The 16350-nt window shown below is 38.3% G+C and overlaps 1 protein-coding gene across 6 annotated transcripts in view; it reads right to left on the reverse strand.

Moving 5' to 3' along the window:
* The window catches only part of EXD3 (exonuclease 3'-5' domain containing 3), a 407975-nt gene that overhangs the window by 167188 nt on the left and 224437 nt on the right, over nucleotides 1–16350 (reverse strand). For all 6 annotated transcript variants that reach the window (XM_074289063.1, XM_074289062.1, XM_074289065.1 and 3 more), the window contains 6 exons: nucleotides 14887–15031; nucleotides 11681–11891; nucleotides 10776–10885; nucleotides 6758–6968; nucleotides 5338–5504; nucleotides 4767–4940 (listed from right to left, as the gene is read on the reverse strand). In XM_074289063.1, coding sequence (XP_074145164.1) covers nucleotides 4767–4940; nucleotides 5338–5504; nucleotides 6758–6968; nucleotides 10776–10885; nucleotides 11681–11891; nucleotides 14887–15031 — 1018 coding nt within the window. The remainder of the gene's footprint in view (nucleotides 1–4766; nucleotides 4941–5337; nucleotides 5505–6757; nucleotides 6969–10775; nucleotides 10886–11680; nucleotides 11892–14886; nucleotides 15032–16350) is intronic.

The raw sequence follows: 16350 nt of genomic DNA on the forward strand, positions 1-16350 counted from the left end.
AGCAGGAAAATGGGGTTTTCAAGGGAACAAAGTGACTATCAGGATCTACATGTCAAAAACTACTTCAAACCCTATTTACACACAGGTCATTCCACTCAGGCATTTCCAATCATCAGCTCAACCTCATCTAATGAATGTTTGTTGGGATTGGTTTCCGACTCCCTAAGAAAAACATTGAGTATATATAACAACAAAGCTATCTCCATTATCAAGATTCTTTCTTGTTCTTTGTGTCTCCCAGCTGCCCTCCTCGCTCCTATAAATCCTGAAAACCTGGTTTCTGTCCATTTACTGGCATTTGTGCCTTGACCAATGTCAGTGTCTTTGTTCTCATGGCTCTTATCTTTCTGCCTGACCTCTAATTCTCTCTAATTCTCTCTCTCTGTCTTGATTTCAGCTTTCCCAGATGATTCTAAGCTAAGGTTTTTCTCTGACATCATTCTAGACTGCTCCTCCATTTCCACCCTATGGTTCTGTTTTAACCGCTGGCTTCCAAGCTTGGAAGTCTCTACTCTACTCCAAGCCTTGGAGTCGTCTGACTAATTTTCACTCCCATCTTGCCCCAACTCTCTGTTTAGGGTCTATAACCAATAATCATGTTCTCAGAACTAAGAGGAATCACAAATTTAGGGACAGCTGTTTCTACATGGCCACTCTAGCTTTGGTAAGCATGAGGAAGAGTAAGGAAAGGTTGCTACAGAGAAAGGGACTGACAGGGTTAGGAAGGAAAGTATATAATATTCTTTCTCTGAAACATTAAGTACCAGTCAACTTTAGAGATCCTCCCATATTCCCCTCCAAACTTCATTTTTAATACCATCAAGTTGGAAGGCTAGGACCTGGTCATTTTACACATACCTCTTTGATAATAACTTATGTTTTTTGATAAGACTAAAACTATATATGGTATCCTTTCAAAAAGGCTATACAGCAGGTGAAAAGTGATGAGCATGAATCCACTGACTCCAATTAACCATACATGCTGAAGGCCAATTTTCAAAGAAGGCTTCAGTTGATATTTTAACTGGAACCTTACTTGTAAGAGTTTAATTATTGAGGAATTGTTATTTTGGAGACAAATCATATCACTACTAATCCCTAAGAGTCTCCCACAACTTAGAGAATGAAATATATAGGACCCTGAAGCTTTAGGAAGAGCGATTCTGTAAAAGGAAAAAGGAATTGTTGTCTTCTCCATTGACCTGACTTTTCCTTTTCCTCAAAATCAATGGAGTCAATATTCTAAAGTCTCTCCCTTCTCCTCAAGGACATGTTTTCAGCAAGGTGTGCACTTCACAATTAATCATCTAATCAATCAAGTTCTACTTAGTGATTAGTGTGTTCAAGTGTCCTATGCTAGGCCTTCTCCTTAGGAGATGTTCCCACTCTTTAGAGAGTAGAACTAATCCTGAATTGCTCCCAGGGGACATCAAGGACAACTGGATGCTATTTGGAGCACATGGTCCTACCTTTTCTGGGCTTCTCTTTTTGGGAAGCATTGGTCTGGCATGTTAGAAAACAAGATCTCAGATAAAACAATAAACCAGTAAAACTTTAACTTAGATTTTTATTAATTTAAATTTTGTTATCTGTTCAAAGGGGCGTGAGTTGAAGTTCAATTTTTTTTACTACTACTACTACTACTACTACTACTACTACTACTACTACTACTACTACTACTACTATAACTTTATTACAAACTCTACAAATTGTTCCATTGCAGTGGGATTTTGTTATAATGAACAAAATGAAAAATCATATTTCCAGAACTCAAGACCCAGCAGAAACTCAACCACCTACTGTTATATCAGCAAGTGGTCAAAAGCATCTTAAGTCCAGTAGGGGAAAGATGGAGGTAACTAAATACACATAAATAAACACACACATACATATACACATATCCTAAAGATCATATTGTATATTGTATTGCATTATTTTGGTGGAAGAGAAGAAATCAGAGGAGTGCAGGGTCTGGGACACCAGTGACTCTTACTGAAGAAATTGAAAGTTATACCAGATGTAACAGAGCATGGAAGTGTGCCTTATTAGATGACTAATAATGAGAAATAAACAATCTAGTGTTTTCAGTACATAGAGTAGCTGGAACTTGGGCAAGAAAATAAATGGACATCAATTAGGTGATAATTACAATTAAGTCACTTTCTCTTCTTCATTTTTCAGGCTCTTGTCTTCTTTCTTCTTCTAAACACTCAATTTCTCTACCGTGTTGGAGCCATTTGATGCCTCTAACAGGAAACACAAAAGTCTTTCCCAGTTTTAAAGTACATGGATAAAGTAGACATGACTTCTCAGAATGTTAAAATCTTGGGCTACTGAAAAGTTAGTTGTCATTACTTTTCATATTTATTTCTGAATTCCCAAAGAAAAAGAATTCACTGCATTCAGTAATCACTAAGCCATTCTGAAATTACATGTGTAAGAAAAAATGTTCATAAGCACTTGACTTCTATTTTTATTTGACATTCATAATCACCAAAAATGGCTAAACCGAATTTTTTGAAAACATAGGCAAGTGTGCTTCAAAGTCTGAGACCTTATATGGGTACCAAAAGCCTATCTCCAGTGGTTTGAAAGCCCTGAAATTGTAGGTATTGGGAACATGGTGATACTGGCCACAGTCACCCACTCCTCATATGACTACAGTCAGTTCTACCAAGCTACCTCCATCCATTCATCAAATGCCTAAGAATTGAGTATTTGCCATTTCACATGCAAAAGAAGCCAGTTTCCAACCCCCAGGCCCATGTCAGAGCTGAAGCAGCTGTGAATTTGTGAGGGAGGGAAATTTCTTGTAGATTTCCAAAACTGAGATGGGCAGGTAGAGGAGCACAGGCTCTCTCCTCATCTTCCTAGTAAGGCTGGTCTATCGTGGCCCAATGAAGCTATAGGAGACTGAGGGCTCTTTTAGGAAAGGGATCCCAATTTCAGAGAAATGGCAAATATCAGTCTTCTGGGGACATAGTCTTCACTCTTCCTGCACCTTCCATTTCCACACACTTTTCCAAAAGAAACCCTTTCTCGGGTGGATCAAGTCCACAAGGAGGAGGCCTTTCCAGAGAGCTACAATATTTACGGTTGCTTTAGCAACTGAGGGCTGACAAAGACAATGGGAACCACATTTCAAATAATTCCAGGATTTCTGCTTGAATCAGTTTTCTCTCCTTCAAGAGATGACACAATGACATGGAGTTGATAACACAGTTGAAAAATACAGAGGGAAAAAATCCCAGCTTAACTGCTTACATGCAATAAGGGGTGGTCCCTTCTAAACATAGCGAATTATCTCTACATGGATTATCCAAGGCAAAAAATTCTAAACTGCCTTCCCCTGTTTGTGATGCCCCAACCATTCTCCTCTCCTAATCAGCTGTTGTTTTCTTAGGAAAGGCAAGAAGTTAAAAAGGAAAACCTAGTTCAAAAAATGAAACCACAAGTTATATTATAGAACCAACTGGATTATCTGCAGGTTCAGATTATCCAGGCCAGGGTCCTACTCTCGGGTATATGGTTATTTCTTATCAAAGGGACATTCCAGTTAAAGTCCCAGACAGTGGCTAAATAATATTGGAACAGCTTCCACAACCATGTCTTTAGGAAGTTTTAGCTGAGTTTAGGCTCTAGCTCCAACACTTAGTAGCTTTATGACTCCATGCAAATATCTTCAGGTCTCTCGGCCCCATTGGTAAAACTTCCCAAGAGAGATTCAATAAACAATTCTAGAGTTTATCAATTGTCTCTGGACTAACTGGAATGTTACTGTGGTATTAGGAGCAACTAGTCAACCACATAAAATGGGAATGACACTATCTACTCACTCACATTTGTGATATAATATAAATTGTAAAGAGTTGTGTTTTGTGGGGTTTTTTCCTTTTTAAATTAAAAGCTGGACAGAGTTCCTACCCATTTGGGTGTCCTGAGTAGGGACAGTGAGAGGGAAGAGATTACAGAACTCAAGAGGCTTATCTGAACCCCTTCATTTTACACATAAGAAAAGTAAACCTAGAAAAGGAAGGGACATACCTAAAGTCACCCAAATGAAGGCCTCTCCTGAGGAACTCCAAGTTTCAGAATTAAGACACAAATAGAAACCCACCACTCTTAATAGGACAATGCATAATATGACTTCTTGAACCCTGGCAAACACCCTGCTCACATCTCATCACTTCCTAGAATACCAGTTTTTAATAAGCTCAAACAACAAATGTTTAGGGAGCAGCTACTACTTGTAAGGCATAGTAGTAAACATGAAAATAAGGAATAAGGAAAATATATGAAGATATGTGTGACTTAAATGTGAAAACTCTCTAATGAGGCACTTTTGAGGGGGGAAAAGTGGTTCAGAAGCTCAATTATCAGGAGAACTTGCCACTGATCCTGGTCCATCCTGGGCTGTGGCCTACTGAGTCACTTCTAGAACCTGGTGAGTAGCATCCCTCCAGGATCATGGACTTTTAGAGCTAAGGGAGTCCTTAGAGGTCATTCTTGTCTCCTTTCTATAGCATAAATCCCTTTTAGAAATTGTTTTTGGGGGTTAAAAAAAATAAAAAAAAATTTGGTTTTAGTTACAGTAAGGATGATACAACAGGCCAAATCTGAGCACAAGCAATTTCATCAAGGTGTGCCTCATGTTGTATCAACTTGAAGCAGAGAAGAAAAGGGAATATTCTATAATAGGAGATAACCCATAGATTTCAGAACAGCCAGTCTGAAGTCTAGCCAAAACTAATTATAAGAAAACTGACCTCAGCTGCTTGCCGGTGGTCATCAGTATTCTCAAGTACACGTACATCCACTCCCAGGCAACGAAGGTAGCGAGCCAGGCCCTGAAGCATGGTGTCACACACCACACTGAAGTCTTTGGCAGAAATCTCAGGAAAAGCACTGGCAGAAAGTGTCTCTCCAGCTGATGCCAGTACCTACAATTTAATTAATTATATTTGTTTAACATAACATGTTTGACAAAATCCAAATTGATGGATATTGTTTTGATATCCGAATGAAATAATGTACATAAAATACTTTCCATGCTTAATTTAAAACATTATATAAATGCCACTTGTTTTTAATGTCTTCAGTTTTCACCTTTCCAGGATGAAGAAAATGAGTTTTAGCAAGTGCTCACAAAGTGCAAAATAATCCCTTCTAGGTAAATGGTGGAAGAGCTAACTTCTGCTAGACTGATCATGGAAGCAGGTTGTTCATTGGGGATGGCAAGTAGTCCAGGAGACAAAGATCAGGTCCTGCATCAACACATCATCATATGTGAGTGATATAGACTCAGACCCACCACATTCTAGGAAGTTTTTCACCAACCTGTTTAGGAGACAATTGTGTCCCTTGCTTGCTGAGCGACTTCTTTGCCCGTGGCTTTGTACTCTGTTTGCCACCAAGATTCTCCTTCAGGTTTGCAGTCAAGCCAAAGTGGGCTGGATCTTTACAAAGCATCTCATAGACTTCCAATAAGCAGTAAGCATCAGAAGCTGTGAAGAGGTAAAAAACAAGAGTGGGTAATGAACTTCTGAGGCACTGGTCTTGGGTCAACACATAAAAAACAGTCCTAACAGTCTTATTCACTTCAGCTATGCTGCTTTAGATCGGTTTAAGAATGCTTCACAGGGATCATGGACTCTGAGATTTTTAGCTAAAGGGCCATCATATATGGGAAAAAGTACACTAATAGTGCTATAGCATTTTAAATATTATGAAGTTTCACTGGACTATGTTCTTCAGTTTATTGAGAACTGGCTAACAGTCTGGTGCTAATTAATTTTCCTTAATGAATTTTGTACAACTATCACACAGTACCTGATAAAGAAAAAGGAACGCTGGTCTGGGAGACTGGAGCTCTACCCTACACTCACTGATTCTAGGCCAGGCAGATCACTTCATCTCTCCACGTGTCAGTTCCCTCATTTTTAAGATGAGGATAATGATCTCCACTTTGCCTACCTCATAGGGCTGCTGTGACAATCTAATGAGATAATAGATAGAAACAGTGTTTTGAGAGCATAAAGCATTATACAAATGGGAGGTATTATTTTTGTTTTTCTTATTATTCACCTAAACGAAATCAATTATCCAAATGACTGAGTATTTCACTGGAGGGATTGAGTTGTCTTTATGAATGAAGTCACTGACTAGACTAGATGAGCACATTTCCTCCCTTTCTCCTCTGTCAGTAAGGAGAAAATAAAGACATTTCTCTCCCTTGCTCCCAGTGGTGTTCCTCTCATTAAAGTGTGGGTTCACACCACACCAGTTCACAAGCCAGTCCTATTCCAGTTTTTCATGACTTGAATCTTCATTATTAAGCCGCTCTGAAATGGAAAATGAGTAAATGAAACCTGTCTCATGAGCTAGAACACAAATTCTGAACCTGGTTCAGCTGTTATCCTGGATGGGAAGATGGAGGCAGAGCAAGGCTTTGTCAATATGACAGAACTATCTTATGCTCCTGGATTTCTGTTCAAAAGACTTTTACAAATACTGTTAGCAAGGTCACTCATGGTACCCATCAACAGATCTTCAAGAAGTCCACTTCTTGAATGTGAGTGAGAAGCAGAGAAACAGAGCATTAAGACAACACACATTCGCATTTTGTAGTCTAATTCACACAAGGATGGACAAACAATTCTGTGGCTTTATGGCCCCACTGACCAGACCCTTAGCTATTTGACATGTGATCTTGACAAAGTTCAGAAGCTTGTGCCCTTGTCTCTGCTGCCCATCAGACCTGCATAAAGGATCTGTTCCTCCCGGAGGGGCCGTTTCTCCCAGTTTGAAAGCTGCTCTGTTTTGTCCAGTGGTTTGCCCAGGAGATTCTGCACTAGGAGGCTGAGTCCTTTTTCTGTCTGCCTGGGACTTTTAGTTATAAAGCTTGGCTCTTGACACAGGCTCTCCACAGGTATGTGATGCTTCTTCCACAACCCAGAATTTTTCTGCAACTATATACAACAAGGATAAAACATGATGTCACATACAACCACAATAAGAAAATGTTTTGCTATTTTTCAGTCAGTGAATATAACATTATCATTTTGAACCATGAATTAAAGAAATGAATGTGACATGACCAGATTAATTAAAAGTAAAGTTTTGAGATATGAGAAGTTTTCATGGCTTCCTCTGCATCCCACAATCTTCAGAAACCCTTTCTTTCCAGAAGCCCAGGGCTCTCTGCCAGATGCCTATTGCTCATAATGAAAGAAAGATTTGAAGGCTTCTTTCTTCCAGGGTGGGATTTGTTTTTTTTTTAAAAAAGGAGTCTGGAGAGGGTGATTGTTAAAACCAAAGTAATGAGTCTCAATTGGTGGAATTTCAGGATTCACTGAGTAAAAATCCTGAGGTAATGAAATCTTTCCAATATAGCCTTTAAAATGTTACTCTTAAGGGTTAAGCGTTCAAGCTGGGGACAGCCACAAACATAGTTAATGAAGAATAAACCCTCGGTCAAAAATATATATTGATTAGAGGAAGGTGGGGGTGGAATTTATAAGAGTACAACTGGAAACATTAAGAACTGACCAAGACACTTTTTGAAGTTCCCTTTAATTTCTAATGGAAAGTGATTTCTATTCTTTGGCTAGATAAGAGATTTAATGTTTGCAGTGTACACTTCCCCTTTCTCCCATGGATGCAGTTCCCTTTTAAAGAAGTTCCTTTCTCTGCAATGTAGGAAGAGATGAGATGATAACCTCAAAGGTTCCTTTTACCTTTGAAAGTTTGTTTTATGGACCTTTATGCTTCTAACAGAATGTTTTAATTTCCCAAGTGAGTTCTTTCATCAGATTTCTCAATGACATATATTAGAAGACAATTCTATCCACTCTGTAGAAGCAGTTTTGTACTAAAATGTTCCATGCATGAAATTCTAATATTTTGTGTTTTTAAGTAAGTAAGCTCTGCAGTTCCTATTTCAGTATGTAAATTTCCCAACAAATTCTAGTTCTTTTTTAGGGAACTATGTTTCCATTGGATTGTCTTAAATGTGTCCTCGTTCATTATTTTTTTTTTTAGGGGAAAGTAAAGGTAACTTTCCAAGAAACTTATAAAAATTGCTGGCATTTTCCCATAAATTTTGTATTAATTTAGTAAAGAAATTATGAACATGCAAATACATGAAAATGTTGTTTACCTGGCACCTATTTCAACTGAACAAACACTTGTTAAAGGCTTATTGGGAGTAGGTTATTATGCCAGGTAAAGATAGATATACAGTTTAAATAAAACATGGACTTAAATGACTCAACTAACTAGAACCTTCAATTAACCAGAACTTTTCCACCATATATTGAACTTTCAGAGAAAATCCACGTCTTGACAAGGCAAATTCACATATAAAGGATTAGTAGGAAGAACTGACTCTCTCCTAGGATCAGTACAAATTTCAACACAATCCTTTCCATCTTTTGAATATATAGCATAACATATTAGGTGGCACTGTAGAGACAGTGTTAGGTCCTGAGTCAAAAATGTGTTCAAATGTGACCTCAGATATTTATTAGCATTTACTTTTTGCCTCAATTTCCTCAACTGTAAAATGAGGATTATAACAGTACCTATGCCCCAGGGTTGTCGGGAAGATCAAGTGCTATACGCTGTCAAGTACTTAGTACAGTGCCTGGCCCAGAGCAAGTCCTACATAAAATCATAGCTATCATCATTACTATAAAACCACAAATCATAAAGAACAAATTTAATTTATAATACATTATACTTAAAAAAGAATGTACACCATTATTTCAAAGTCCGATTCTTCTTGTGCAGCAAAATAACTGTATGGATATGTATACATATATTGTATGTAATATATACTTTAACATATTTAACATGTATTGGTCTACCTGCCATCTGGGGGAGAGGGTAGAGGAAAGAAGGAGAAAAATTGGAATAAAAAGTTTTGCAATTGTCAGTGCTGAAAAATTATCCATGCATAGATATCTTGTAAATAAAAAGCTATTAAAAAAAAAAAAAAAAGAATGTACACTCTTAAGAAAGATTTTCAAAAAAAAGTTTTCCTAGTTAACTCTGAGGTGAGGAGAAAATTCAATTAATTATAATTTTCCATTTTGATTAATGAAAGTTTTAATGTTTAACATAAAAATCTGTTACTACTTTTATGTTTGTGTATTCACTGTGAATTTAAATGTCACTATGATCCTATTTATGTAAGTCAATACATAATTATGTGAAATTTGTGTTTCTCTTGACATGGCTTATATTTAAAAATATTCCTTATTATTTGCATAGCAATAATTCTATTTGGAATTATGGGACTTGAGCTATTACACATGAGACTTATGGGCTTCATTTTTCCAACCCACATTCTGTAATGCTAGATTTTGTGGTTCCTTTCAGCTAGGACAGCTGCTAAAATACTAGATTTAGAATCAGGAGACCTAGATTAGAATTGTGCCTTGGACACTTACTAAATGTGAGACCTTTGGCAAGTCACTGAACTTCTCCTAAAATCAGGGCCTTCATCTATAAAAAAGCAGGTAAGACTTGTACTACCAACCTGACAGTGTTGTGAGAAGAGCATCTGGTAATCCTTAAAGGGTTATAGAAATGTGAACTGTTGTCGTCTCCTTGCTCTAGTTTTCTTGGATTCTCCTTCATTTATAGCACTGTGCTACTTCCCCAAAGTCAACTGGATCACTGTGATTTAAAACCCTAGTCCAAATGAGCTCATTCTGTGAATTGGCCCACAATTTTAAATCATGTGTGCCCATGGGCAGTACATCACTCATGTCTAACATGGGAAGAGGCCAATGAGGATAGAATAATGATATTAATAGTCACTCATACTTATTTGGCACTTGTAGTCATGACGTTTAGTCTTGAATTCCACTTCTGACACTGAATAGCTGTGTTACCATGAACAAGCCCCTTAGCCTCTCAAAGACTCAAAATGTCCTCATCTTTTAAACAGGATATTCAATTCAGTTCAGTAGCACTTATTAAGCACTTTTTCTGTGCCAGACACTAAGTTAGCCACTCAGGATACAAAGATGAAAATTAAAATAGTCCCTGCCCTCAAGGAGCTTATGTAAAAATTAGGCCAATCAAATATAAAGTAATTCCATTGGGACAGGTCTCCTGGAGGAGGAGGCCTTTGGTTTGAAAGTGAAAGAGACCCCAAGGGGCAGAGATAAAAAGAGGAATTCTGTATCATAGCTTTGGGAAACAGGCCATACAAAGGCCTGGAGATGGGACATGGAAAGTTTTATAGGGAAAACAGCCAATGGACCAATTTGGTTGGAGTATGGAGAGCACGAAGTGGGATAATGTGTGATAGACTGGGAATGAGAGTTTGGAGGCAGATTGAAAAAAGCTTCAAATGCCACACACAGAAGTTTGCATTCTATTCTAGAATCAATAGGAAGTGAGCAGCACATTGCTAATGCCTGTGCTAGTTTCTTCTCTGGGTTGTTATGAAATGATATTTATTAAACAGTTTTGTAAACTTAACAAGCTTAATGAATGTCATCTTTAAGGTTGTAAAACACTTTCCCCATAATAATTACATAAAGGAGGCATATACTATTAATATAATTTCCTTATTTTCAGAAGAGAAATTTGATGCTCAGAGAGATAAAATGACTAATTCATTGTCATATAACTAGGAAATGTTTGAGGCAGGAATTGAACTGAGGTCTTCAGATTCCAAGTCCATAACACGACAAAACATGAGAGATCATCTATCTATTTGACTCCCTGTTCACCAGTGAGGAAGAAACCCCCATCCTCACCTGTTTGTCGACCTGCAGCAGGTCCAGGATTCCTTGTGCCTGCTTTTCCATTTCTCTGAGGGCTGGATATGTAGTTGATAAGCTGCACAAATCTCCAGACATTCCATAGCCTGGAAAAAAGTTTCTAACATTATAAACAGGAAACACTGGCATATGTTTCATGAGGTCTACTGTCTTCTTTCCCACTATACTTCATGTTCAGGTAGGGAAGGAAAAATCATACCTGTGCTCTTATGTGAGAACAGCTGACTCTTCTTTCCAACTATCAGCTCTTTAATCCCAAAGGAGGGAGAGGGAATCATGGTAAATTGTAGCTTTATATATAGAGAAGTTAGGATGATCTAGAACTGGTCCAAGACCTAGTGAACGCCATGTTATGATCAAAGTGTCACAGAAAAGAAGCTAACAAGTGGCCTGAGGTCAAGGCCCAGATCTGATCAGGTACCTCTTGGCTGGCCAACTGGAACAGAAAATCTCATTACAATGATGTTCTCTTGGAATCAGAAATAGAGGAGAAACTACTTTTCCCTGGCACATCCCCACCAATCCCTTTTGTTATAAGGGAGACCGTGGAATCCCTGCTTTAGGGAATTTTCTAATAGTTTCATTTGTGAATCAGCCAAATAAGCCACTGCTACAGTTCAGTCTTGAAAACAACAACAACAACAAAAAAAAACAAAAACAGATTTCCTTCAGTAAATAAATGGCCAGTCTAGAGTACATGCTAACATATATACTTACCTATTTATTCTTCTTTTGTTATCAAGAAAAAGAAATCTTACAGGATATAACCAAGTAAAAAAGTAGAAGCCTAGGAATTGGGAGTGGGTGAAGATGAGAAAAGTAGAGTCTTGTAAGTTAGAGATGGAATTTTCACAGAGTGCAAGCCCTAGGGCGATCATTACCTAGTTTTATAATGGATGGATCCGAAAAGAGCTTCCAAATGAAATGACAAAGCTCTTTCTCCTTCTCTTCCTGGTCCAATTTTGAGAACTGCAACAGGTCCAGCAGGTACACATGTTCCTTGGTGGCAATTTGCAGCACTGACACGCGTGGCCTTCCCACCAATCCAAAGGAAGGTCTCCACTCCATGTCAATGCCGACTACCTGGCCAGGCTGCACATCCAAAGACAAGACAGAGTTTGAACAGAACAATCAGAAAGAAAGGGAAATTCCTGCCCAGGGTCCCACAGGACCAGTTAGGAACTTATCAGCGGATTTCCCACAAATGCTATCCATAGCTCTTTTCCTCCAAAGAGCCCTAAGCACTGTGTGACAAAATAATTTAAACTCTGGAAGGTTCTATCATGCTAGAAAGGTTTGGAATGGGGCCCTAGTAGCAGACTATGTTTCCAGGGCAGGCCTAGTAAGGGACAGAGAGCCTCTTCAGCTTGTCATTGTGTAACTTAGGAAACAGAGAAGTACAAAATGGTCTTGATTCCTGGGCTGTAAGAGCAGCTGAGTGAGGGAGAAGGGGAGAGAAAGAGTGAAGATTCAGACTACTTGGAACATTGACAATAGGACACATGTAATGGTATATAAAAGTGATTTCACTGGTGAGGGCTCTCTCTCCACAGATGCAAGTTATAACTCTTCTATACCTTAGTAATGGTGGGAGGCTGTGAATGGCTGAGGTGAAAACATTTACCACCCAGCTATTAACTTGGAGAACGGCTGTGAATTTCATGAGGCAGGTTAGTTGGATGACGGACAGGCAGTTTTACTGCCAGAATTCTCCACGCAGCCCTTCCAGCTTCCTAGGGCCTGCCAGAGATTACTCTTTGCTGGTCCAGCCTTCAGGAGCTCACAACCACTCCCCTGTCGTGATGAAGCATCCAAGTTAGGCCTAATGAATTCCATCATTAAACAAAAACTCTAACGTAGAAATCAAAATGGTCCAGTAGAGAATAGACAGAGATAAAGGGGGGCTTCAGCAAATGCAGTGGAGGTGGGGAAGGGCAGTTTTAAGAACAGTCAGCAAGAGCAACCTGAGAATTCAAGAAGGTAAAGCCAAGGCCATTTCTCTGACCGTGGGAGGGTCACCTCAGTGGGGCCGGGGACAGACATCTGTAATCAGGTTCATTGGTGAACCTGACGGTGTCAACAGAAATATCTTCCCCCAGATAGCTGTGCACAGCTGCAAGAGTAGTCAGTCACCAAGTACTGGTCTGGGGGAGATGGGGTCTGGTGAGGTTTACCCCGAGATTATACAAGGATTCCCACCATACTGAGAGTTGTGAAATGAAGTCTCCTCTTTTGGTTAGTAACATCTCCTTAGAAAACTGCATTATAGCTCTACCAATGTTTACTTTTAAATTAAAGGGAATTAAAGTTAATTGTACTTTGAGAATAGTTCTGAGATAATTGGTGAGATACACCCTAGAGATAAGTGGTGACACCCTGGGGAAACTAATCACTGAAAAATCTACAGGAAAAGGAACTCTACTTGTTAAGAGGGAAAAAACCACCTCCTCCCTGGCACAGAATTATTTAGAATTTAGTTAATGAGCAACAGAGAAAAGGAAACCTGGTTAAAATGTAAATGAATTCTGAGGAGCAAATTTATATTCAAAAATCTAAAAATTCATCTCTGTAGAAATTTCTGTTTTTATTATTTGTTCTTTGCTCTCAGCTATTTTCTGTTTGCATCAAGGCAAAGATCAGTATCCCTGAGGTCAAAAGTTCTAGTTCTAAACCTGGGTCTGTGAAACTCTTTTAATTTTTTTAAATATTCTGATAACTACATTTCAGTATAATTGACTTCCTTTGTTTCAATATAATTGATTTCCTATCTATTTTGAATTATGCATTTAATGTTTGTGGCGGCTCTTTTCGTAGTGGCTAGAAACTGGAAGATGAATGGATGCCCATCAGTAGGAGAATGGTTGGGCAAATTATGGTATATAAAAGTTATGGAATATTATTGTTCTGTAAGAAATGACCAGCAGGAGGAATACAGAGAGGCTTGGAGAGACTTACACCAACTGATACTGAGTGAAATGAGCAGAACCAGAAGATCATTATACACTCCAACAATAATACTGTATGGGGATGTATTCTGATGGAAGTGGATATCTTCAACATAGAGAAGAGCTAATCCAATTCCAATTGATCAATGATGGACAGAATCAGCTACACTCAGAGAAGGAACACTGGGAAGTGAGTGTAAACTGTCTGCACTATTGTCTTTCTACCCAGGTCACTTTTACCTTTTGAATCCAATTCTTACTGTGCAACAAGAAACTCATTTTTACACACATATATTGTATCTAGGATATACTGTAACACATGTAACATGTATGGGATTGCCTGTCATCTAGGGGAGGGAGTAGAGGGAGGGAGGGGAAAATTCGGAAAAGAAGTGAGTACAAGGGATAATGCTGTAAAAAAAATTACCCATGCATATGTAATGTCAAAAAACTATAATTATAAAATTAATTAAAAAAAAAGAATTATGCATTTAAAATCACTGTTTGGAGAAGAGGCAGTTAGTTCTTACTATACTAATAAATGGATGTACCCTCATCTACACAATATCAGATTAAGGTCTCCAGTCTGGAAGCAGAGTGTTTTTATAAAGAGTTTTGGGAAGATACAATTCTTTTACCCTAAGGCATTTGCAATTAGAAATGTGCACAGTAAAGCTAGCAAAAAACCAAAACCAAACAAACAACAAACCAACCCAAACGTGTTGCAGTTGCAGGTGAGAATTTATTTCTTCATTCAGAGATTTTCTTTATAATTTGAAAAAAATGTCATATTAAAATAGGCTTGAAGAATAATGCCACTCCTTTTTCAGGAATCCTGCATGGTAAGTGCCTCACAGACAAATACAGTAAAGGCTTCATTCATGATAAAGCCAACTTGGGTCTGTCTCACTCAGGAAATATTTCACCAAAACCCCTGCCCAGTTTTGCCTACCTTAATAAAGAAAAGCCTTGCTAAAGCTCTACAAGGCTGAGTTTGAGAATATATGCATTTATCAGTTTCCAGCATTCAAATTGGAGAGAAATGATGATAAACAAGCAAATTTTAAACATGTATTTCCATCTTGGTTCCCAGTTGCTAAAGTGCCAACTTTGGCTCTGTCATGACCTGAAGAATGGCTTACCTGAAGTACTACATCCCTGCACTTGTCCACTTCCTCCCAGGTATGCAGGAAGTGAATATTTTCTCTGGGTATGGGTAATTGATAATAATGATCATTCTTTTTGTCCATTTTAGAATCACAGGTTCTTTCCTTAGTCACTTCCACCCTGTAACATAAAGAAAATAAAATAGTAAACTAAGGTGCACTTATCCTTTGAAGTTGGCGATAACTACAGGCTTGAAGATGGAAAATCATCTCATTTGGCTCAACATCATCTTTTTATAGCTTTCTCCAACCTGTTTCTTTTTACTAAATATCTGCAAATATGATTGAGGTCCAATGGTTCTCTAGCCAGCAGACTGGGCCATCTAATTCCACATTTAGTCACATGAAAGTTGACAAAGTCTTCGGGGCAGATAAGATAAGATAAGAACAGAAGTAAGCTAGTGAGGAGTTATAGACCCAGACCTAGTCCCAAGAGGATGAGGTGACTATGAATGAGTGAGAGCCAGAAGAGGGATATCAGAGATAGTGGACCCTGGATGGAACACAGATTGGCAAATCACAAAACAAGACCAGGGAAGCTGGAAAGGCTAGTAAAGCAACAGAGTATGTTAATTACCCAGCTGGACTTTTTCCAGAGTCTAGGAAGAGCATTATAAGACAGCACATGGGTTGCCTAAATTAATATTAGTGTAAAATGTTTCATTTAAGATGTAAAATTTCACAGCTCCTGCTCACTGTGGTCTACCCAGCTTCTGATTGCAAAAGGAAACTCAGACCCCTCAACTGAGAACTGTCATGGAAGAACACTAGGCTTGCAGTTGAATGACCTGAATTTAAAGTATTGACTCCTTTACTTCCAAGCTTGAGATTTAGGGCAAGTCACTTACAATCTCTGTAAAACAATAATGAATACTACATAATTATAATTATAAATACTACATAAATATAATACTACATAATATACTACATAATTTTAAGCTCTTGAGACTGCCGTGCAAAAAGCACTTGCTAAACTGTAAACCACAATGCAAATGTGTTATCATTATTGTCAAAAGGCAGTGAGGTAATTCTTAGTCCCTAAACACTGAAGGAGACACATCAAGTAGGAGACCCCTGACCCTAAGAAAATGATCAGGGCCAGTAGTATCACAATGACCTTGAAGGCAATTATATTTCATTTTCAGATGTAGCCCTACAGGAAATGCTGCATTTAACTAGTGAGATCTTTCAAAACTGACATATTTTTAAATTTTTAAACAATGAGTAATGAGAGCCTCAAGAGCTCCCAAATCTCTACAAATATATGAATCCAACTTCTATTCATTAAAGGAGCTCAAGTTTCAATGGCCAAGTGTGGTATAAGATCTTCTCTTTAAAAGAGGAGCTGCTGTATTTAGTGTATCCTTCAAAGGTATTTGGCCATCGCTCTTCATGCATGGGACCATTGCTGGTGCTTTCTTTTCCCCCTGATGGGTTATC

This window comes from Sminthopsis crassicaudata, chromosome 2, assembly GCF_048593235.1.
Source record: "Sminthopsis crassicaudata isolate SCR6 chromosome 2, ASM4859323v1, whole genome shotgun sequence".
NCBI lineage: Eukaryota > Metazoa > Chordata > Mammalia > Dasyuromorphia > Dasyuridae > Sminthopsis > Sminthopsis crassicaudata.